This window comes from Volvox carteri (assembly GCF_000143455.1).
Source record: "Volvox carteri f. nagariensis unplaced genomic scaffold VOLCAscaffold_39, whole genome shotgun sequence".
NCBI lineage: Eukaryota > Viridiplantae > Chlorophyta > Chlorophyceae > Chlamydomonadales > Volvocaceae > Volvox > Volvox carteri.
In genome coordinates this window covers 626,374-650,106 of record NW_003307582.1, presented here as the reverse complement: position 1 = coordinate 650,106, position 23,733 = coordinate 626,374, and the positions used below count along the sequence as shown (strand labels likewise).

The 23,733-nt window shown below is 59.9% G+C and overlaps 3 protein-coding genes across 3 annotated transcripts in view; 1 reads left to right on the top strand and 2 right to left on the bottom strand.

The window, feature by feature from the left end:
- Window positions 1-1,021: 1,021 nt before the first annotated feature.
- On the bottom strand, window positions 1,022-11,866 carry VOLCADRAFT_106179 (uncharacterized protein; the record flags this gene model as incomplete). Its single annotated transcript, XM_002953865.1, has 12 exons — window positions 11,642-11,866; window positions 11,016-11,136; window positions 10,101-10,226; window positions 8,881-9,551; window positions 7,993-8,259; window positions 7,305-7,415; window positions 6,588-7,016; window positions 5,877-6,209; window positions 5,176-5,310; window positions 3,801-4,514; window positions 1,778-2,554; window positions 1,022-1,495 (listed from the first exon to the last, which is right to left on the bottom strand). The coding sequence occupies exons 1-12, from the start codon at window positions 11,666-11,668 to the stop codon at window positions 1,022-1,024; spliced, it is 4,185 nt and encodes a 1,394-aa protein (XP_002953911.1). The 5' UTR covers window positions 11,669-11,866.
- A 4,912-nt stretch (window positions 11,867-16,778) lies between these two features.
- On the top strand, window positions 16,779-22,044 carry SMYD1 (SET and zf-MYND domain-containing protein). Its single transcript, XM_002953951.1, has 12 exons — window positions 16,779-16,921; window positions 16,986-17,108; window positions 17,253-17,319; window positions 17,388-17,551; window positions 18,604-18,696; window positions 19,061-19,196; window positions 19,368-19,463; window positions 19,566-19,722; window positions 20,412-20,493; window positions 20,732-20,860; window positions 21,077-21,154; window positions 21,602-22,044. Exons 1-12 carry the CDS (start codon window positions 16,859-16,861, stop codon window positions 21,875-21,877), a joined length of 1,464 nt encoding a protein of 487 aa, XP_002953997.1. The 5' UTR covers window positions 16,779-16,858; the 3' UTR covers window positions 21,878-22,044.
- Window positions 22,045-22,743: 699 nt separating this feature from the next.
- Window positions 22,744-23,733, bottom strand: part of VOLCADRAFT_118534 (uncharacterized protein) — a gene marked incomplete at both ends in the record, with an annotated part of 4,066 nt that continues 3,076 nt past the window's right edge. The window contains one exon of the mRNA XM_002953864.1: window positions 22,744-23,730. Coding sequence (XP_002953910.1) covers window positions 22,744-23,730 — 987 coding nt within the window. The remainder of the gene's footprint in view (window positions 23,731-23,733) is intronic.

Genomic DNA, 23,733 nt, shown 5'->3' with positions numbered 1-23,733 from the left:
AGTCTTACGGCGCCTTTCCTCGCCCCCTCCCAGAGATCAGGAGATTAGCTTACAGGCACGTGTGTACGTGTTACGGCTATGTTACAGCCGTCCTTACAGGGCGCGCGCCGGCCTCATTCAACAATATAATAAGGCTTTACCTGTTGCCATTCGTTTTAATGCACAAGTTCACTTCATCACTCATATCTTTCTAAAATTTTCCCTTCAAAAAATCCAGAGTCCCAAGTCCCAAGGCCTCCGGAAGTACCCGGAGTCCGTTAGCTCACCCCCAATACACCGCAGATATCTCTAGAAGCGTGAGCCGCCGCGCCCCCTCAACAAGCTCACTTCCAAGGAGTAAGATCAGTCCCGGATAAAGCTCCCTAACTCTTCACACCCATGCTCACGCACGCCGGGTCGACATGGCGTCGGGAAATACACACACAAACACACACAAACACACACACACATACGCACGACACCTCAAGACATATATACAGCTTTCTGACTGACAACAGACAGATAGACAGACAGATATAGACAGACAGATAGACAGACAGATAGACAGACACGCGCGCGCGATAAAGCTGTGGATGTGACAGCTCCAACCCTTAAGCCTGAGGTTCGCGACTCAGTTCATTTAACCCGCACACAGACACACACACAGACACACACACACACACAGACACACAAGCGTGCGCACGCACTTGTGTATTAAACAGATCATCAATAACAATGATGACGACCACGGACCAACCACGGAAATTCAGGCAAGCTGATTTCATCAACCCGATGAAAGTCGCCAATTGTTTTGCACTCTCTTGTGCCCGACATCACACATGCTATATACATGAAACAGTCCCGCTCTAACGACGTTTACAACAACCACCTCTTTCATCCCATTCCGCAGCTCGGAGCCCTGTCGTCATAGAGCCTCTTCGTTCCGTTTCTTACTACCTTTCTTACCACGTACTTTGGAGCCACTAGCAACAGCAGCAGCAGCACCACCACTAGCGCCAGCAATAGGAGCAGCCCCCATCCCCTACCGGGCTCCCCGGCCGTTCCCATTCGCCGCGCCACGGTAGGGGCTGCCCCGCTTGCCCCCGGGCCCCTCGCCCGGCTCGGCAGAATTCACACGGGAACCCCTGGCCCCCCCTCCGGCCCCGCCCCCGGCGGCCCCTACCCCTGGCCCACTCCAACTGATAGTCCGACCCATAGCCCGTCCGCCCGGTGGTGGCGCCGGCGCAGCGACATCGTACCCGCCGCCGCCAGAGACCCGGCTCGGACCCCTGGGCGGAGTACCCAGCGCATTGCCGCCGCCGCCTCGGCGTGAGGATAGAGGCTGTCCGCCGCTGCCGCTGCTGCCGCCGCCACCGGCGCCATCGCCGGCACTTGCGCCGGCTCCGCCGCCGCCGCCGCCGCCGGGGCTGTCCCAGACTGCCCAGGCCGCCTGACGTCGTGCCTGCTGCACCGCGGGGCCGCAGCGACTCCGTCGGAGGGCTGAGTCGTCGAGTGCCTGTCAGGGGCGCCCGGGCCACACGTGGAAAAGGTGGAGCAGCAGCGCAGTGAATCAGAGATGGGCGTGGACTGCGTGGCGGTGTGTGCAGCTCTCGGAGTTTTAGAAAAAACATGGGTTGGGGAGCGCGGGATGCTTTATCTCAGCGGTCGCTGCTTTCTTTTTTGACTCCATCCTCTTGACCATGGAGACACACACATGCACACAGTGGGCAGCACAAAGCCAGCAACCACAAGCGCACGTCGCATACCTACCTAACTACATACATACATACATACATACCTGCAACACATCCAGGAGTTCCTCCATGTCCGGTGCCTGCAGGGGCGACCCCCCCGGGCCCGGGGCCGCTCCCACAGAGTACGGATTCGGCAGCGGCGGCAGCAGGCACTCCACGCCGCCGCCGTCCGCGCCGTACACAGGGCCCGTTGCCGCTGCGGCCGCTGCGGCGGCCGCTGTTGCCGCCCCCAACATGACCTCAGTATCCGTGCTGCGTCGTACAAGGCTGCGCGGCGTCTGTTCAGCGCCGCGGCGCGTTGTGGCGACCCGCGGAGTCATCGCCACGTCCGGCTCGCCGCCGCCACCGCCGTACGGTCCTGCACCCAGCCGCGATGCCTCAGTCGCCTCGCCTGGAGAGGTCCAGTTCGTACCGGCGACGGCGCCGCCAGCTCCACCCATACCTGACCCGTAGGTCCCCATAGCCGTCCTGATGCCGTTACTGCCGGCCGACCGGTCGCTGCTGCCGCCGCTGCGGTTCGAGGGCTGCTGCTGCTGCTGCGGCGGCGGCGCGCCCGCTGGCACGGAGGACAACAGACGGCGACTGCTGCCGCTGCCGGGAATGTACGGTGAAAAAGTCGCGGACTGCGCCACCGGCGGCGCTGGGGCTTGGTACGGCGTCAGCTGCTGAGTCATCATGCTGGCGGAGACAGCACCGGAGGCGCCGGCGGCTGCTGGCGGTGGTGGTGGTGGTGGGGCGGCGTGCATTTCCCGGATCCGCTGCATGAGGTGTTTCCGCTCCGAAATCATGGACCGAACAAGCTGGGCCACCTGGCCCCGAGCCTGTGTGTGTGTGTGTGTGTGAGAGAGAGAGAGAGTGTGTATGTGTCTGTGGTCAGTAACAATCGAATTGTGGCGTGTGAGTTGTTTTGCACGGAACAATAGCAGCGGCATGTTACCGGAACAAGCGAAGATGTGAAGAAGTCGTGTGTTGCGAGCAAGACCAGAAAGTGACGGCACACCAGCCACAGCCGCTCTGGTCGACTGATGACACGCCGAAGTAACTACCCACTACTCAAAATGAGACGAGATGGATGGGAATCGGAGGGAGTCGTTAGTAAGGGACGATGGGGGGAGGAACACGCCGCACGATCATCCGCTCCTAATAAGGCAACCTAGGCCACCATCCTACCCCGGCCGGCCGAAGCCGCCCAGGGGCCCCATCAGACCCAGCCCAGCCCAGCCGCGCAGGAGTACGCACCTCTCGGCCGTAGCAGTCGCCGCTGCTGCCGCAACTGCTGGTGCCGTCACTGCCGCCGCCACTGCTGGCGTTGCGAGCACCACCGCCGCTGCCATTTCCGCCACGAACGCAGCCAGACCGTCGGTCCAGCAGCGCCACCAGGAGGCAGCCCTCCAGGCATGCTAGCTCCGAAACCACTGGCCGCAGCCAGCCGCTAGCCGCCACAGTCGCTGGTGGTGGTAGTTGTGGTGGCGGTGGTGCTGGCACTCCTGTCGGGTAGTAGGAGAAGTTGCTGACGTCCGTGGCTCGCGGCAGCCGGGAAGGGCTGCTAGTTGCCCCTCGTGACCGCTGTGTCTGCAACGCACAATACATAAACGCACACACCACGCAACAAGCAGCAGAGCAGCAGGAGCAGCAAAAGCAGCAGCAGGAGTAGGAAAAAAAGACAGAGGAAAGTCAAAGCAGAATGACATGGCCGAAACAGGGTGATAACCTGATCAACGGAATTACCGAATTCACAACAACGGCATACATACGGGTTGGGGTGGGGGGCCTTCAACTACATGCAGAGAAGAGGTAGGTTAGGAGGGCAGGCAAGGGGACTCGTGTGGCTGTGTGTTGGTGTCCCTTCCCCCACAAATCTCACCGGGAGGAGGAACACGCAGCAAAAGTAGCTAGCCTGGCAACGCAACGAAATTAACGCGCCAAGACCTGCACATTGCGGCCTTTGCGAGTCGCAGCTTGAAAACAAACACACACACCTATGACATAAATATAATATTATACATGTACAATATTACATATACACATCATACACAGGCACGCGTGCGCATGTGTGCACTCACGCACCGGCGGGCTGACGTCTCGCTCCCCTTGCAGCCCGGTTCCCGCGCCGGCTAGCAACAGCTGATGGCGGGACAGGAAAGCATCCAGCGCTGCCGCCACGCGGTCAGGATCCGGATCCCGCAGTCGTACGCCGAGAGCCGCTTCTAGCTCGGAAACCACACTGCCGCTGCCAGCCGCGCCGTTGCCCTCCAGCGCCACCGTGGCAGCGCCGTCAAGGGCTCCCCCGCCTCCGCCATCCGGAAGCATTGTGGACGTCTTGTGTCGCGTGGGGCTGACGTCCCCGTCCCGGTGTTCCGCCCTACATTGCGCCGCCGCCGGGGCCGCTGCCGAAGACGCGGAGGAGGCAGAGGAGAAGGACGAACGGAAGGAGGAAGGCGACACCGGCTGGAAGTACCGCTCCCGCAGCTCGGCCAGCAGCCCCACCGCCGATACCACAGCTTCCTGCCGGGCTGCAGCTGCAGCAGCAGCTGCGGCGGTTGCGGCAGCCTCCTCGGCGGCGGCGGCTGCTGCCGCCGCCGCCGCTGCGCCGCGCCATGTCACATCCCCTCCTCCGCCTCCGCCAACCCCGCCACGCCAGGGCGGCTCTCCGCCACCGCCGCGGCGCGCCGCCGTTGCCGCCGCCGCCAGCTCCGATTCGGTGCGTCGCAGCGCATTTCGGGCAGCCTCCAGCTCCCGCCTGCTTCCCTGGAGCACTGCCTGCTGCTCAGCCGCCTCATCCTGCAGCACCGCCGCCAGGATGTCCGAAATCAACAAAAACAAAAAAGGCACCCAATCCACCCGCGAAAAAAGCACGCTGAGGAACCTCGCAGCCCTGCCACCGCCGAGCTTCATACCACACAGCCACACGCCGCGCAATGCACCTATGCAAGAACCTGTGCTTCCAGCCTGGCCTGGCCTGGTCTTTGCGACGGTGCGCCGTCCTGCCCTCGCTCTGTCACGACACTACACCTGAAATCTCCTCTCCACGGCCTCATTGCTTGCCGCCATTAGCGGCCCTCAGATATCGACAACGATAAGTCACCTATCTTAACGTCTATCCTACCATGACAAAGGCCATCCCCCCGCCTCTGTGTGAAAGTTTGAAAATCCCTAAGACCCAGAAGAAAGGCGGGGCTGTTGATATTACATTTTTGTGGGACGAGCAGCGGGTGGGGAATTAACTTCACACAAGCTTGCCGGGGCACACAGCGGAGACAGACGGGAAAGAGGGCGTCACGCGGCGTGAGCGCCACGCAATACGAGCCAGCTGGGTTGAGAAATCGGAAAATAAAATGCAGCGAGTGCCGGTGGTGCCGATGCGTACTCAAAGGCCAAGGAAAGGGGAAGGGGAAGGCGCTGGGCCCCCCCTCTCCCCCACACACAGCGCACCACAGCGCACCTTGGCCTTGCGTAGCTGTGCCTTCAGCCTTTCCGCCGTGTCACGCAGCCGCTCGCACTCCGCCACCGTGGTCCGCAGCTCCGCGCGGGTCGCCTCCAGCTGCTCGCCAAGGTCCTTGTGGGAGGTGGACAGGGCCTGCAGGTGGGCACAAGAGGCATGCAGGCGCGCGTGAACGCGTGTGAGCTCGGGGCGCGTTGCTTTATCACACAGTTGATGTGGGCTAGCTAAAAATAATTATACATATACATATGTATAATATGTGTTACATGTATACATGTGTGTAGTCTGTGCCTGGCTGTGCGGTCATAGGACGCTTCCAATCCCTTTCTCCTCCGTGTTGCGGCACCGCGGCAACAAAACACACCACACGATCGAAGACATGGACGGCAGGGACCTGTGCGCATCCTCAGCGCATCGGGAAGGGGTGTGCGCCCTGCCAGCAGGGCAGGGCGCGGGATAGGATGCACCAGGCAGTTTTCGGAGCGAAGAAGGAAGAGCGCCGTGGGCTTCTGCACGCGCTGCACGGTGACACGGTGACACAGAGGCGGTTCTGTGCCCCGACATGTTTTGGTCTATAGGCCGGAGGGTGGAGGCCATGGTGCTGCCGCGAGCCCCGCTCCTTAACCCTAAAGCCCATACATACGGTCGAGTCCCAATCCCAGTCCCAGGCCGAGTCCCAATCGCAGCAGCCGCCACCATACCCGCAATTCCGATGCCGCCGCCGCTGCGTCCGCCTCCGCGCGCCGCCGCGCCGCCACGTCCTCCGCAACCTGCCGCCCCGCCGCCTCTGCCGCCGCGCGCGCCTCCTCCAGCGCCGTACGCAGCCCCTCTGCCTCATCCATGAGCGCCATCACGCCGCTGGGCCCCAACCGCTGCAGTCGCTCGTCCAGGCCAATCAATTTAGCCGTCCGGTCGGCATGTGCACGGGCGGCGGTACGGCAGGCCGCATGGAATCCGCCTATAGCTGCGTACGCGGCCTCCCTCATGGCCCGGAGCTCCTCTTGGAAGCATTCGCGCATTGAGGCGAGGTCGGCCTGCGCGCATCATCACACGTATCGGAAAGCAAAAGAGATCTCCCTCTGAATCTCCCCGATCTCCCATGTACGCAAACGGCATGAAACGAAACCAGGCAAACCAGACCAAAAATCAAGAAACAAAAATTACGTTGCCCACGGGGGTTCCAGATCATGTCAAAGATAATGTGATGGCGTAGCCATCCCCCGATCGCAGGGCCTTATCCGACCCCACGCGAAGCCCGGAGAAGGCGGATACATTATTATTAATTACGAATTCTCATTAGGAAAGCTGACAGGAAGGCGCGGCAGGGAACAGCCAATAAGAAGTAAGAGGAAATAAGAGGTGTGGTGCGGTGTGGTATGAGTGATGATGTCTGGTTCGTCTGACGCCCGTACCTGAAGCCCTGCTAGATCCTCGCCCACCGCCGTCAACTCCGGCTCAACCGCGGCACACATCTCCCCCGCCGCCGCAGTCACCTCCTCCAGTGCAGCAGCCACCACCGCCGCCATCTCCCCCGCGCCCGCGCGCTCCGCATCGATCTCCCCCCGTGCCGCCGCCAACGCCGCCGCATGCGCCTCCTCCAACGCGCACACCCGCGCCTCGACCTCCGCGCGCATGTGCTCCTTTTCCTCCGCCGCTTGCTGCGCCGCTGCCTGGCGATGAAATTCCGCCTCCGCCGCGGCGGCCGCCAGCGCGGCGGCGTGCGCCGCCGCCGCGTCCACCGCCTCCGCCCGCACGCGCTCCAGCTCGGCCTGCGTCTTCGCCAGCGCCTTGGCCTTGTTGTCAGCGGAGTTCTGGGCGTTGGCTAGGAGCTGCTTGGACAACTGCATGGTGGTGGGTGGCACACCGACGGGTTGGAGCTAGGAGATTGGCAGCATGCCCGAAAGCCAAGGAGACGAGATTCAGCGAGCCAGCCAGCAAGCCAGACGGCCGCGGGATACAGGTAAGATAATTGGGGACGGGTTGTATGCGCACCCAGATGGGTTGGGGACGGGTGGAGAAGGGGTTCCATCACACCGCGCGGTGCCCTCGCTGACAACCCCACCCACTACCACGCACCCCCGCTCTCACACCACCCCCACTATTACCCCACCCACCCAATCCCCACTTACCGCGAGCGCCTCTTTTGTTTCCCGCAGCTCCCGGGACTGCTGCCCCGACCTGCCGCTAAGAGACTTCTTCTCCTTCTCCACGTCCGCCAGCTGTCCGCGGAACTTATCCAACTGCAGAGGGGGCGCGGGGACCCGGGAGTGAGGGGGTGAAGGGCTGAGGGGGTGAAGGGCTGAGGGGAGGCAGAACAGCAGGTCGGGAAGCAAAACCAAGCCAAGGGTGCTTTCCAGGACAGCACATGCTGCCCTCGGCACAAGAGTTTCACCGACCCCACCCTCATCCCATCCCACCCACCCAATGTTCGCTTTTTTCCAAATGGCCTCTCACCAGTCCGACCACCCTATCCAGGACCGGGTCGTCCCGCAGCTAACTGTCGCGCTCCTTTTGGCAGCCGCAGCGTCCTTTTACAAACCGCTATCTACCGATTTACCGCCGAGGGAGGTGACGCCGAGTCCAGGTTTTCCCGCCGACGCACTCTCTCTCTCTCTCTCTCTCTCTCTCTCTCTCTCTCTCTCTCTCTCTCTCACACACACACACACACACTATCCCTGTCTTGGAACAATCCCTGCAGTTGCGACATTGCTTTGGACCCCTCCAGCAATCTGGTGCTTTGGGTGGGTCGGCAATTGACAACCAACAGCCTCTGCTTCTTCCACATGTTCGCATTCGCACCGCCCGCCCCCAACCCACCTTGGCCTGCAGCCGCCGCTTGTCCTCCTCCAGCGTCCTCCGAAGCTCCTCAATCGCCTTCTCGTTGCGCTCCTCAGCCGCCTTGAGCGCCTTCGTGTGCCGCTCCGTCTGCGCGCCGCGAAACCGCTCCTCCGCCTCAGCGGCAGCCGCCGCCACAGCATCTGCCGTGCGCTGCCGTGCCACGGCCGCCACGGACTCGACGTCGAGGCGCATGTGTTCCAACTTGGCGGAGTTTGCGGGCTCACCGAGGACAGCAGCGAGGACCTCCTGGAAGGCGTGAGAGAGGGCGCGAGAGGGAGGGAGGGGGTTAAGGGGAAGGAAAACCGCTTCATGGGCCTAACGGACACGACACAAAAGGAAGACGCGAAACGGCGAATTGGGTCAGGAAGAAATGCGCCTCGTTGTGTGTGACATGCGAAACTAATTCATCTCCTTCGCATACAACCTCTGTAACCAGCAGCTCCTTTTTCCTACAGCCCTCAACCAATCAACCAATCAACAATGAAACCATACACTTTATGATTCTTACCTAGCTTTTCACACAACGACAGGCCGTCTCATCGTATCCCTGAGGAATCCTGTAAGAGCTCACGAACCCCGGCACACACTTCCGCGACCCCGCACAGCTGTTGCCCCATTTCCTCACTTCCTTCCAACAACTGTAAGCCCCCCCACTCTTCCGTATTCCCCCGTGCCCATCTTTCCCTCCCTCATCCTCTTCATCCCATCTCCTGCGTCGCTTGCATCCTCGACGGCCGCCTGTCAAAATGTCCATCTTTTTGTGTCTTCCCCCCTTTGCTTCTTCCCCCACTGGAGAGAACAAATCTACAGACGGACGGATAAATTTTCTCTTGGTATTCCGCGTCCTCTCGGTACTGGATGGCCCACCTTGAGTACCATCCGCCGGTGCGCCTCCAGGTCCACACCCGCACCCGCCACGTTGCCCGCGTGGTGAGCCATCCATGGCGCCGCAGGTTGGCCCGTCGTCGCCACCGCCGCCGCAGCAGCAGCGGCGCGTGACGCCGCCGCTGCAATGCCGCCGAACCCGCCGCCACCACCGCCGAGCTTTATCTGTGCTACGGCCTTAGGGCTCGCGCTCGCTCCAGGACTGCCACCTGGCGCTGCAGCTGCGCTACTGGCGCCGCCGGGGCTGGGTGTGCTGCTCATGCTGCCGCTACTGGCGCCACCGCCAGCTCCGTTGCTCAAAGCGGCCGCCGGGCCTGGAGATGTGCCGGGGCTAGGGCTGGGGCTACGGCTATTGCCTGTGACCCTGCCGCTGCTGGCACCGCCGCCGCCAGGAGCTGCTGTCCCGGGGCCAGCCGCTGATGCGCCGCCTTTGACCCAGCTGCCAGCGGGGCTCTGATCCTGCCTCCCAACTGCCGTAGGGCTCCTGCTCAACGGGACATCGATTAAATCCCAACTGTCGCTGCTCGCCGCACGCGCCGCATAGGCAGTGGCTGTGGCCTGGCCTGTCGTGGCCTGTGTGGAGCCGTTAGCAGCTGTTGCCTTGCCGCCTGGCAGGGCCGTGGGCGCGGAAGCCGGCGTATCCGCCTTTACGCCTGCGGGAGATGCTGGTTGGTTGGTGGCGATGATGGTGCGGGCGGGGGAAGGTTGCAGAGGACGGGAGGGAAGGGAGAACTGAAGATGCGGGGCTACATGCGAGGGCGGACGGACGGTGGCATGTGCGGGGGCATATTTCAGGCTGCTCTCCCTTATCCATCCCCAATTCACGCCAATAACCTTTCCCAACTCCACCATCCCCAACTCCCCCCTCCCCTCTCCGGGACATTTGCCTATCTATACCTCCGTCCACCGGCTGCCAGCCCAGCCCAGCCCCCGGGCCCCTTCTCTAGCCCTTTTTCCTTTCCGCTCTAACGGCCCGGGGCCCCTAAAGCTGCAGCCCCCCGGAGAGAGTTGTCCTATCGCGGTTGCGAATACAAGGCCATACAGGACCGTTAAGATAGCAGGACAGAGCTTCTTGCACGCCTGTCGATTTACTGTCCGGTGCCTCTGTTTGACAGAGGCGCAGGACCAGGTAATTCAACAGGGAGATCCATAGGACAGGACAGCACCACAGCTATGTCAGGCAGCGCGCGGGGGAGCCGTACCCGTGGGCGGCGCTCGCGGTGTACCCCAGCTCAGCTTCCTGGGCAGCCGCGAAGGAGCCTCCGCAACGGTGGGCGTCGGCTGGGGCCATGCCGCAGGAGAGCCGGCCGCGGGGAAGCCTTGGAAGGCTGTGGGGGGAAAGAGGAGGCAGGGGGGTGCGGGCAGGGGCGGCAGCGGCAGCCGCGAAGGGAAAGGGGACTGTGTTTACTGGCATGGGCTTCGGCGGGGGTTTAAAACAGAGGACGTGGGCCTATTGATACTATTAAGACAGATGCTGACACGGCAACTCAAAGCCGTTAAAAGCAATTATGCACAACCTCCCGGACCCGCAAATTGCATCACAAGACGATCCGTGGCGTGCGTTTCTGTGTGTATGTGTGTGACCACCTGTTGTGCGCCAGGCACATAAGCCTGCCCTCTTCTTTAGGCCGCCGTTTGCGTACCAACTTGGGTTTGCGCGGTGTTGACTTTTCCTGACCCCCTCACACAAATCCCCGTATGGCTGCTCTATTAGCGCAGCACTACTGGTGCCAAGAGCCGGATGGCACCTGTTATTAGGGGCTTTCGGACAAAGCTGCTACCAGAAATCTCGCACCCGACACCCCGCGGCAACCCATGTCTTGTCTTGCGGCTGCTGCTGTCGCTCTGCCGGCTGTTAAGGCTGTAACTACAGCTGGCGCCCGGCCGCATATGCAACGCATGCCTGTAGCAACCGTTTTGACACCCCGCGCAGGGTCCCCACTGCCCACTGAATCCCAGTCCCTCGGGCGGTATTTGATGTGGGTCGGGGTCAGCTCGGGAGAGGAGGCATACGCAAATAGAGGAAGCGGCTGCTGCATGCTGCCGGCATGCATATGCTGCTGCGTGGCCCAACCGTGACCCTTCTATCCGCGTGTCCCTGTCCGCGACGTCCGCACCCTCCAATGGGTCGCCATCAGCTGCCCCGACGCCGCCCAGCTGCATGACGTCGAGCTCAGCAGCTTGCTGCAGAAGCACCACGCGCTCTTGCCGGGCGGCAGTGAGCTCCGCACGGAGGGCCTAGCGAGGGAAGAAGAGCAAGTTGAGTGGGTCAGTCAGCGGTGAGGGGACAGCGGGGTTTCTTGAAGAACGTCCGGGAAGAATGCGATGGAGGGGGCATGTGCAGGGAGTGTGTGTGTGTGTGTGTCTCGCACGGTGAATATATGTGGGGGTAACGCGCCGGTGTAGATGTTTCGCGTGGGGATGCTTGCTCCGCAGAGAGGCACGGCTCAGGCAGTGCAAGTGCTGGGAGGGAAGGTGCTAGAGGAGAGTCAGAAAGCGTGGGCATGGATTTGCGTGCATGTGCATGAGAGGGTTTTGGGGAAGTTGGGGTCTCTGGGGTGACATGAGCGCGAGGCGGCGACTGCGCATTACTGTGGTGGGAGCGATAGATTGGGCACCGGTGTGGCGTCTTAGGGGTGGCGAATGGGTCGGACTTCGGATTTGCTTTGGGATACTGAAGACGCCCTGGGCCGCGGAGCCCAGAGAGGCCGAAGGTCCGCAGCCGAGGGTTAGGGTCCCTTACCTCAAGGTCCAAGCCGCCGAATGCCATGCTTATGTTCTGGCTGAATCCTTAGAGTCTGGAGTGTAATGGAAACTGGTCAACACTCCGCACCACGGCAGGCTATGATCTGGCATTTAGGCATCGCAGCAGCATACTGGATATTCAGTGCATGTGTCTACATCTCCAGGATTTCGTGCGAAGATAAGGGTCTCTACTTGCCAAAATGCAGTGCGCATGGCCAGCAGCCTCAGTCGGTCTCATGAAAGCCACAGATATGAGTTCTTCCGCAGGACCATTAGAAGGTTGAAAGATGCATCCACTGCGAGCAAGTCAAGCAATAGTTCCTGCTGCCGTATCCGGGAACAGTACTGACAGGAAATGCAAGCCATATGCTCGTCTCACATGTTGCTCCTTTCCTGACGGAGCGATATGAATTGGGACAAAGCGGTTTTCCTTCAGCGCCATTAGTTAGGCTGGCCTAGTGGAACCCACGAAAATAGTGCAAAATAACGGAGAGCTTCCCTTGCTACGGGCTTTTGCACCGTGAACCCAATCTGTGGCACGTGCCTAGCTAGTAACAGGTGCAAGCGGGTTGTGGGCTATGGGTCTGCTGAGATGCTAATTGGCTAATAAGAACTGACCGGGAGCGTAGGACATGGGCTGCATACAAAGCAAGGTGAAAGGATTAGCAGTGAGCCAGCAATATGCATTGCCAATACGCACTTGAGGATAAAGGCGTCAATAGGATGCACGCATTTAACTGGTCGTGCGTCGCAGGGCGGCACCGCCGATCATGGGCAAGCAACTGCACAACAGCCTTCTGCATCGCTTCCTGATGATCTCTCTCCAAACGGCGGAAATGCGGCGGCGGAGCCTATGACCGCAGCCGACGCAAGTACCGTGGAGCTCGAGGAGATGCAGGAGGCACGGGATTCAGTGGGGAGTTTGCCCTGTTCATCAGTGCATGGCTCTCCCCCTGACATGGGGGTTTTGTTGCAGCAGCAACAGCGCCCTGGCTCTCGTGGAGTACAGTTTGGGGGCGTTGATATGCAAACTTTTGAATCACCTCCACCGCTTAGCGAAGAGCACAGCCACTTCCTACTTCAAAAGTCGCTTCCGCAAGTTCCGACTGCAAACGTTGAGCTGGAAACCCGGGTAAGCGGCCTGGTTGCACGGATATGCATTCTACGTGTTGAGGTGAATCATTTTGGAATTCGTAATGGTCTGTGTACAGGCTGCTGGCCTAAAGCATATCGGGTTCGGACCTCTGAAGAAAGAGAACCAGGACGAGTACTTTTGTCAAGTGGGGGGCTTCGGTGGACAAAAAGACGGTTGCTGTTATTGCATATTTGACGGTAAGAATATGTGTAGGTTTGGGTTTGCAAGGAAATGCGCATGCTGGGAACCACTATTACCTCGGCGCTCTTCCTTGCAGGTCACGGTAATTATGGTCGTGACGCGGCCCAGTTCTGCAGACAGGAGCTCCCTGTTCTATTTGATCAGGAACTGCGAAAATATTATTCTAAAGCGGCGGTGAGCTGGTCGTCCTAGTAGTGTAAACACTTGGGGTTCGCCTTCACGATTGCTCGGTGGGTACTGACGCTGCAGGCAGACGGTGTCAAGGATCCGAATGCAAAAGAACTTATCGAACCAATAATCAGCGATGCCTTCGTGGAAACAGAGCGGCGGCTCCACCAGGTATGAACGGTGGGCCCCGCCCCACCGCCGCTCTTTCCCGCAACACCATGGTCTGGATTATGACTCGAGCGGCCAGCCGAGGTCGTCACCGCGGAATTATGCTGCCTGCTTCGCAAAATGCGACGCAGGCGGGGATTAATGTATCCAGCAGCGGCACCACCGCAAGCGTGGTATTCCAGATTAAGTCAAGCGTCTGGGTTGCTGCTGCGGGCGACTCGCGGGTGCTATGCATGGCACAAGTGGACAGCCAATGGAAAGTCCAGCCCCTGACTTTGGATCATCGGCCGTCACGGAGAACGGAGAAGTACAGGTGGGCCGGGGAGTCGGCAAGCAGGGCGAGGGTGTGTGTGCTCTGGAGAGGGCCGAATCTCACCCAGGGGGTCCATCACATGGAGCAATGCATCCATTCAGTCGGGGCATAAGCACACTACGGCCGGCAGTGAGATGCGGCGGCCGGCAGCGCTGCATCCAGACCGACGGGTTCCGACATAAAAAGTCTTTTGCTGGAATGGAGTCTCAGCATGCTACGCCGTGCAGCCACCGCGGACATGTGCATCTACATGCCGACTGTGGCGCACCTTGCTGCTGCCACCTTTCCGTCCTTGAAGCGTGTGTAGGGTGTGCTGCCAAACGCTGTAGATAAATGCCCCTGTCGTGTCATGTGAAGAAGGCGTATCTGTCTGTCTGTACGCACGCGTGCAGGGTGGAGGCCGCTGGCGGTCGCGTGGAGCCGAAGAGGCTACCCAGCGGGAAAACCGTGGGGGAGCCACGCCTATGGTTGGCGCACCTCCCAAGCCCCGGCCTGTTGCTTTCACGTTCGATCGGGGACGACATGGCAACATCTGTGGGCTGCACGGCGCGGCCAGAAATTACGTTCATGGCGCTGCGACCGTTTCTAGGTGCACTAGTGGTAGTTGATTTGGGTTGGGATTTGGGTTGGACACCGCCGAATCCTTGCAGGAGGGACTGAGAGTTACCAGGAAGGGTTGTCGAGAATGGGGAAGGACGCGGCCACGGTTCAGGTGGCAAACCATTGAGCATAGTCAGGGTATCATCACACTAACAGGAGAAGGTTGGAAGCGGGAAGAAGCAGGAAACAAAAGCAGACGGGTGGGGTCATTCACTGCTCTAAATGCGCTGATGCTCATGAATACCGCGGTGGCGAGAGGACCCGGGCATTACGGAAGAACCGTCAGGTCAAGGCTGGGGATTGAAGAGTGGCAACCCGACCCGGGCCAGTGTGTGGCCGGGCGCCCCGCATGACATAATGAGAGGGTTATTCCTGCACACTCTCGAACCATAGTGTGCGAGATAACAGCCATGTACTGGTGTGCATGCCGCGGCCATTCTCAGCCTTCTTGAATTCCCGACAGGGGGTTTGCTGCTTGCCCACACTGTCCCATCTTACACACACGTGCAACCCCCGCTTCTTTCGCTTACTTCGCGCAGATCAATACATTGTGATTGCATCGGATGGGGTGTGGGACGTGCTAAGCAATGACACGGTGGCGCAGCTCGTGGGCGATGCAGCAGAGCCGGAGGCAGCCTGTCAGGCGGTTCTAGAAGCGGCCCTGCTGGAATGGGAGGAGCGCCTCGCTGCAGATAACATCTCGATCATCGTGAGTTCTCTGCCGATGCTTCCAAATGTGTCCTTAGTCATTTGTTTCCCCTTTCCTGTAACTCGTGCGTGTTGTGAAGTCGTTTTGCTGCCCTCGCCGAGCACCGGTGGGGAGCGCCCCTCATTGCGGGCGCTGGGTTGCAGAGAAGCGGGGGGTTTTGTGCGGCGGCCTGGTGCTAATTGTCTTAGCTTTTTGTTCCTTACGGTGATGCTTGCGGTCACAGTTAAGCGCGTCGTGCAGTCAGTTTCTGTAATGCCCCACATTATGACTTTTTCCATCGGTACTTTCCCTCGTCTTCGTTGAGCTAGTAGGGGCGAGCAGCACCCGATACGCACAACCCACACTACGCGCGCTCTATGGCTGACCCGACCATCTGCGGCGATTGTTGGCGGGGCCCCAAACCTTGGCTTCCTTCCAGGTTGTGCAGCTGGTCTGGGGCGACTTGCTCGCGAGCAATGGGTCAAACACTGGTTTCCGGAGCGCAAATGCCTCCTCACTCCAGTCGCAGCAGGGCCGCCGTGCGCTGTCGCCGGCGAACAGCGGCTTGACGCAAGCGGAGCCCATTGGTGAAGCGCTCCGGGAGGACGGGAGCAATGGGGTTCCGTCCCCGGATCAGCAGGCAGCGGGCGCTGCGCAATGACATCGGTCGAAATGCAACGATAACGGGGTTTAGGTGATGGGCGGATGGGTGAATATTCATGGATGCGAGGTGCGGTTGATGCCTGACTGCATTAGTGGCCGGGATTGTTTGCATGTTGTGGTAACCATGCGAACGGGGCTGTATGAGTGCGTGCGTGCGTGCCCAGCTTTGGCATAATTTGTAACACGGTGCCAAACACAAGTAGAGAGGTCGAAGCGGTGTGCTGGGATGGAGGGTCGCTGGCGGGCCCCTGGGGCGCTGGTTCAGCGCCGGCGGCTTGTGCGGTTGGGTTTTGTAAAACGATGTGAGCTTTCTAATGACCTCTGCCATTCTGCGCTGCGCTGCAACTATTTAAGGAGGACGCAGCCTGTTTATGCCTTCTATCGAAATGCGCGTGTAGTGTACAGCGTGGGAGGCCTTACGGGTTCGCCGCTCCATGGTTGTTGGAGCAGTGACGTCACGGGCTGTACGGGCTGGCGCGATGGTAGCGAGGCAGCAATCGGTTAGGTGCGGCAGTGGTGCGGCGTGGGAGCGCTGTGTGTGGGCAACCGCAATCAAGCTGACAACAATCCTTCAATCGGAACTCAAACCGAGACTTTTGTCCATTTTGTTTGTTAAGCGTCTGCTTTCTGACACACTCTCTTTCTCTGTCTGGTGCACCCATAGCGGTACGGCATGTTGGACGTTTGTATGAGATCAGGCATTTGGACCGCTAACAGTTGTTTGTGTGATCTTGGTACGGGCGCGCTGCGGAGCCCCTGGAAGGACATGTGATGTCGTAACTGAGGTATGCCTTTTTTACGAGGTGCCGCTCGTGTGTCAGAGGCGACGATGGCTCGTGGATTTGTTAGGTCATGGCAGAAAGTGTGATCGAAATGGTTTTTAAGGCGTAATCCCTTTGGCGCAGCCTTGCTCCTAGCTTGTCGAATGAACGGGGTAGACCGGACGATGCATATCAATTTTCCGTTTTGTGCTATGCAATGTGTGATGGCGAAGGGAGGATGGCGCTATGGAGGCTCCGTCTGGTGAATGTGGGCTAGCGTGGCTTCCCTATGATGAGGGTGGTGGTTGGAAGGGTGGTTGGAAGCCGTTTGGACGTCGGGTACGCAAGAACGACACGTCCTTTGCTACTGCCGTGACACAACTGGGAATGTCGAAGTATTTAAATGATTTTAGCTCGAATTATTTTTCGTCAGTGTATCCTTGGATAAGCGGACTACCCTGTACAGCAGTGGCTTCGGCGCCCATAGATTTCCTCAGCCTCTTTAGCTGTGTGCCGAAATGTGTCCCTTGCTATTGGCGCAGAGCCATGACCCGGAGTCTCAGCTTAAGTACTATAACCAGGTACGTAGGAAGCTTTCTATTTTACGTAGGAAGCTCGAGTATAACGGTACTGCTGGCGGCGCAGGTACTTCGCGATGCCGAAGCATCTTCGCTTGATATAAATTTAGAGGTAGTTGGAAAAGGAAAAGGTGTTGTCGCGTCGCGCAACATCGACGAGGGCGTGACAGTCTTCACCGAGCGGCCCTTGGTGAGATCGTGACCACCGCAGGCGTGGTGAGATTGGCATCATCGATGTCGGGCAAGTCATAACAGAAGTCCTGGCGCGCTGACGAACAGTTACGTTGAAAATTTATTGGAGTATACAGACTTAGGGTTTGTAAATGCTTCGCAGGTGAACTTGCAGCACCTTGACAATCATGCTAGTGCCATCGTATGCCAAGCCTGCTTACGCTATGTTGGTAAGAAAGGCAGTCCATGAAAAGCCCCATACTTTGGCTGTTCCACCTTGAAATAAGATTTCGCGCAGGATCTATTGAGCTTCAAATCGGGCACAAGCTGCGTTCTTTGGTGGATCAGCTGCGTGGGGCAGAGCAAGGTGGCGCTCATGCAGAGAGCGGCGGAAGCGCCGGCGATACCGAGGATGAGGTCGACCTGGACGGTGCCTTGGAGGCTGGCGAGCGACTGGAGCAGGTGATGCTAGGATGTCGAATTGATCGGTTTCATCGCAACCGCACATTGCACAGCCGACCATTAAATCGATTGCTTGGCGGATGCAGCCGTCAGGTTGGCTCCAACTTCGGTCCAACTTTGCCGCACCGAGCTTGTTGGGGTCGTCTCAAGTTTGGGAGGAAATGATGCGAGAAAAGTAAAAGGTTTGAGGCGGCGCCAGCTCACACCCTTGGTTGCCAGGCGAGCCGCGGCTCTCGGCAACCCTGTGCGCTCAAGAGCCCTCAGTCACCCTGCCCCAACCCCCAGCGGCTCCCGCTCCGAGACCCGAGTGGCCGCTGTCGCAAGGGTAGGGACACGTGCTCCCGCTCGCTGGTGGTGCAGTGGAGGCAGGACCAGTGCCCGCGTGCACGCCGTTTTGCAACCTGCATGTACTGCCTCAAAGCGGCACATTTGCTTGGGAGCAGACGGCGCGCGCACACGCGCGCCCGGCGGCCGACACTCGCACTTGCCGGCGAGAGGCACGGCCATGTCCCCGTACGGCGCCAGCGGCAGAGACAGCTGGCACCAGCGCGTTGTCGGACGGCCGGACAGCAAACCCTGAGTGGTTTTAGCGCGGGGTTACGCATCCGCCCGAAAGGGCGGTTGACGGGGTCGCGGCGCCTGCGTCTGGTGAATCACTGGGTTACTGGCTGGCGTCAAGTCGCATGACATCAAAAAGGCCGAACTGATCCTCCTCTATAACCTCTTGACACTTCAGCTCACGGCAATTTCAAGCTCCTCATTAGAACCTGAAATCAGATACTGGAGTCGTACCTTGCCGTACGTTGCCTTTCAAAGGCTGCCTTGTGCATCTGTCAGTGTGTGGAGCAGCAGCAGCAGTAGCTGCTGTGACAGCCACCTGGCGTACCTCCGTACACTCCGCCGCGGCGTTTTTCCTTCCCCATGCGCTCACGGTCTCCAGTACCACGCGCACTGCTGCTGTGTGTGTTTGAACCTCGCACATCACGCCTGGGTTTTGGGTCCCGTGGTCCTCCCGATGTTGTCCTTGTTGTGTGTTCTGTGATGTGATGCAGATCTATGCCCACGTGACGCCCGAGCGGATTGCGGAGCTGTGCTCAGGTGCCGTAACGCTGCCACTGACGGACGGCTTTCGACTTCCGAAGCCGGTACGTCGTGTCGGCTGTGGTTTCGGGGGTATGGGCACCCGTGCGGCAGCACGGCTGCCAATGAAACGCACTCGTTGGATACCAATGAGCGGTTACCCTCATTGGCACACCTGCGGCTTCCACGCCGGCCCCCTAAGCGTGTTGATGATGATGATGATGATGATGATGATGCCGTATCACCCGAGAGATATGCATGACTTGCTTAGGGGGATTGGTTGAGTTGCTGTGAAGGTGTGAAGGTTGCGGAACGACACCACGCATGGTGGGATACAGCACCAGAGGTACTAGGCTAGTTTTTGTTAGCGAACGGCCAAGTCCCTTGCTTCGCTACAGTAGAGCTGCCGCGCGCGCATTTGTGGTGCAGATGCCTTGCCGCCGCGGCTGCGGGGCGTTGTACTGCAGCGCCGCCTGCGAGGCGGAGGCCTGGGAGCACTCGCATTGCCTGCTGTGCACAGGCACGCGCACGTCCTCATCACCCTTAGTGGAGCTTAAAGCCGAGCGTGAGGCAGAAGCAGAGGCTGGGCCCGAACCCGGCCCGTCTTCAGCCGGGTCGTCGGGACCCAGCGCTGCCAGCCTTTCCACATACGTTGAGCCCGCGACGGCGGCGCCGGCGGAGGCGGCAGACGTGGAAGAGCTGTACGGCATCCGCGTTGACCGCCGCGCTCTGGTAGCGTTTTGGGAGCACGCTAGGGAGACGAACGAAATCTTCCTGTTGGCAGCGCAAGTGGTGGTGTCGACGTTGCTGCGAGCGGCGAGGCTCCTGGCTGGTGAACAGGGAGGGGGGACTCCGGCGGCGGCTGACGCTGAAGCGGCTGGAGGAGGACAGCAGCCAGGTCAGCAGCACACGGAGGCAGCGGGGACGCAAGCAGGGAGTTCTTCAGGGGCCGCCGGCCCGTCTGACGCATACCGGTCAGCGCTGCTGGCAGCGTGGCAGCCGTACATGTACGGTTGGAAGCGGTGCTGGTGGGATTCAGTTGCAGTACCGGATGACGTGGATGACGAGGAGGAGTTTCGCACACAGCTCAAGTAGGTGTCGGTGGTGCCTGTCGGTGGTCTGGTTCTGCTTGGGGGTGCTGCGTGGGTGACGTCCGGGATGTGAACTACTACTACACACTTTGCATGTGTGGGCTATATAGGCTGGATGGGCTGCGAGGTCCGTAGGTGAGTATGTGGAATGGTGAAACGGATAACGTGAAGACGGGCAGGTCAGCAAGTTACAAGTGCTCAGCACACGTAGGGGGCTGTCCGTCAGAGCCCCTGACTGGGGCCCCATGGACTGGTTAGTGGCAGGCATGGTCCGACTCGGGTAATACTACGTAAACCCACATCAGCACTAATACTACGTCAGCTCACACACCACGCTCGCAACGGTCGCTACGTCAGCACACAAATGAATTCTACATCAGCTAGAAGTCAGCCGTCTTAATGCTGTACATCAAGAGGAAGAGGTGGAAGATTGGTTTGTATATGCGGCGTTTGGGCTCGCCCCCGGACTACAGCCTCGATGTGTTTCCCCAAGTCAAGGAGAACGGGGCGAACGGAGAACGGGCCCGCAGCACCCCAAAACATGTCCCTGCTGCAGCCTATACAGACCTACCGTTCAAATACGCATAGTCACCAACGTGGCCTGGTCCGCGTGTGGATACATCCACCGCCTCTTGAGTTGAGCTCCGGCACCTCTACACCTCTAAAACCCGACCTGTGGTTTGCTGCAGATCTTTGGCATCAGATTCCCTGGAGCTTCTGTCAGCCGCCATTAGCGACCCGCGGTTTGGTCCGGAGCTGCTGCAGCTCGAGGTGGGGGTGGAGAGAGAGGAGAGAGAGAGACAGAAAAGGGTTGGATGCTGAGCTGTGTGCGTGTGCGTGCTTTTAGTAATTACGCGCACCGTGTCCTGAAAGCAGCAATCATAGCGTTCATTGCACCTACTGCGCCGCGCTTTATGTTGTGTTAACAACAGTGCATCATGCTCCGACTTTCAAATCGAAACGTGAAAAATGTACTTGATCATGTTCGGTGTGTTCACAATCTGCATAGGTGTACGGCAGCATTGTGGGAATGTTTGAGCTGAATAACATGGGCCTGAGCGTGCCTTCCCCTGTGGAAGATTACTTCCTGGCTGTGGACGAGATGGAGGAGGGCGCGGAGAAGCAGGCTGTGCTTCAGGTAAGACGATGTGAGGTTGGGATGCATTCATTCATCCTGCTTTCACCCAAAAACGTCCTTTTTCCGTCCCGCGTAGGGTTGCCTTGTCTATCAATCCGAATCATGTATTAGTCTGTAGTACAAAATGAAAGACAGCTCACCCGCCATGACGTCGGCTCGTATATGGACCTCTGCCTGCTGCACATGTCCGCCTGCCTGCCCTGAAACCTTTTGCAGATCACTCAGCCGCTGCTGGACGCGCTGGATTCGGAATACGCGAGCCCTTGTGAGTCAACCGCCTTCCTGGCTCTGCAGGTGTGTGAATGGGAGGGTGGTGGTGGGGCGGAGGTACTGAGGGAGGGAGGAAGAAGGGCGTCCTGTGGTCTTTGGGGGACTTTTGACCCGACAGTCTTTCTTGAGCCGCCCGGGCCTCTCCCCCGGCACCTCTTCGGTCGCAACCTGCACACCGCTGCTTCGCTCTTCTTCGTCCTCCTCTTGATGGATGTCCTATGTAGGTGCCTGCCATCGTTGTCCTGCTCCTCAACCCAGTCCGCCGCGCACCTTGCCGCAGCCATTTAAGTGCGCTGCCTTGGCTCTGCTGCTATATCCAAGGCCCCAAAACTTGCATAACGTTAGGGCCTCGCTTCGCTACTGTGCCTTCGCTGCCATTATTAACAAAGATCTGCAGACAGTAGCAATACCTTTTTCCTTACGATTGTGTTTCAAATGTGTAAAAACATCAAATTCCTGCCCCCACCCCAGAGCTGCATCAACCACTCGTGCGACCCGAACTGCACCGCCGTCTGCGATACCGGCGACCGGACCGTCACCGTCCTGGCTCAGCGCGACATCGCCGCCGGCGAGGAGATCACGCTGTCGTACATTGACGTAACGTTGCCGTACAAGGAACGCCAGGCCGCGCTGCGCGATTACGGCTTTGTGTGCCGCTGCACTCGTTGCGTGGCGGACGCGGCGGCGGCACGGTCAAAGCGCCAGGGCGGCGCGGCGAAGGGGTTTAAAGTCGGTCGGCGGCGTTAGCTTTTCGGCAGTGTGTTTTTCTGAAAATTTGTTGTCTTAGAGCGCTGTGCTGGGACGGTAGGCACATAGTCTTGAAAGTGGCGGTAGCTGGTTGGTAATGGCCAAAGTTGCCGTGTCGTGCCGTGTTTCTGTCGACAAGCGTTTCACGGTTATTCATCTTTCCGCGCCTCGGCCCAGTATGCCCCCAATATGCAACGTCTCCGTTGATGAAAAGGGGGGGAAAACGGGACCGGGGACCCGTCACCACCATCGCAGGGGACCGCGGGAGCACCTAGGGAGACCCACAGCCGCAGAGCCCGCCGTCGTCAGCATGTACGAAAACGGTAAAAGGGATGAAGCGCTCTCAGCACTGTTACACGAGGAGCGTTATCCGAGGCGAAATGGCACAATATATTTATGTAAGGTATACCCGAGCTACACTTCAACAAGGGTGTCGAAGAGGAGGAAGGAGGAGGGATATGGCTCTTGCAATGTTTAAGAGGCGTAACTACACCTTCCCCTCCTCCCAAGCCCGAGGGGCCCCGGCTCAGTCCTCTCGAGGGCAGCAAAACGTATGTCCGATAGGAAATGGCAATGCGCTCTGGATCCTCTTCCGGCGCTCTCACTCATCCCCCACTTGCCGCCGGCTCCCTGTCACTGCCTCTACTGAACAACTACATACGCCATCATCATCATCGGGAACGCACATCGGAAACACACAAGAGCTCCAAAATGTGTGACCCTGTGAGAGCCTGTGCTGCTGGACCGCTGCGAACTGCCTTTACGGAATTTATTTCACGGAATCCGCCTGGGCCGGACACCGTGTTGCCTAGAGGGGCAGAGAGGAGCTTGTGGCAACAATGTTGTGTTCATCGACCCAATGCAGCTCATCGCCAACAGCCCCAGGATAATCCGCTGCCGTGGCCGCCGCCAGCCTCGCCGTCGCTGCTCTCGCCGATGTCGTCACCGCTGCTGCGGCTGGTGCTGCCGTCACTGCCACCGCCAGAATATGCGAGGTTTACCCACATATTGCCGTCCATCTCGTCACGCTCGTCATTGTCCTCGCGCTCCTCATCTTCGCTGTCGCTGAAAATCACGCCCTGGTGGCCGACATCCATGGTGGACTCTGCGGCGTTTCCCGGGGCCATCGCTGCTGACGGCGCTCCGCCGCGTACCCCCGGCGGCCAGCGGCTGCCGCCGTTCCCGGGCCCGGCCGCCGCCGCCAGCGCATTTCCCTCTCCCCTGACACGTACGGAACCGATAGCAGCAGCGCTGCTGCCGCAAGCACCACCATGACTTGCGGGTCGGGTCGTACTGGCGGGGTCACCGCCGGCTGCACGAATAGTGCCGTCGGCCAGGCCCTCGTTGTTAGAGGCGGGCGCAGTACTGTCGACCTGTCGTCTGGCTGCCGGCGGCGTCGCAGATACACCGCCGCCACCGCCGCGAACCCTGGACGCCGCCGCCTCCAGCAAGTCCCGCAGTGTCGGTGCCATCCACAGCGACCTGGCTAACAGGCCCCTGGACTCGCCGCCACCGTCGCCGCCGCCACCAGCAGCTGCCTGGGCGGTGTCGTTGCCGCCCCTGCTGTCCCCGTCACCGTCCGTTGCGCTCGCCGGCTCGGCAGTGCTGCTGCGACGCCCCATTAGCGCCGCCGGCGTCGCAGGGGTCGCCGGTCCAGTTCCTGCAGCCGCCGTCGCCGTCGCTGCCTCCTGGCTGCTGCCCCCGGCGTCGGGTCCTCCCGCTGAAGGCTCCGTAACACCGGCAGCTGACGGCAGCGCCAGCAGTCCCGGCACCGAGCGTGCCGCCAGGTGGCTCCCCATCCGGGCCACCGCCGCCCCCGCCGCCGCCGCCCCCACCGCCGCCCCATCGAATTCCTC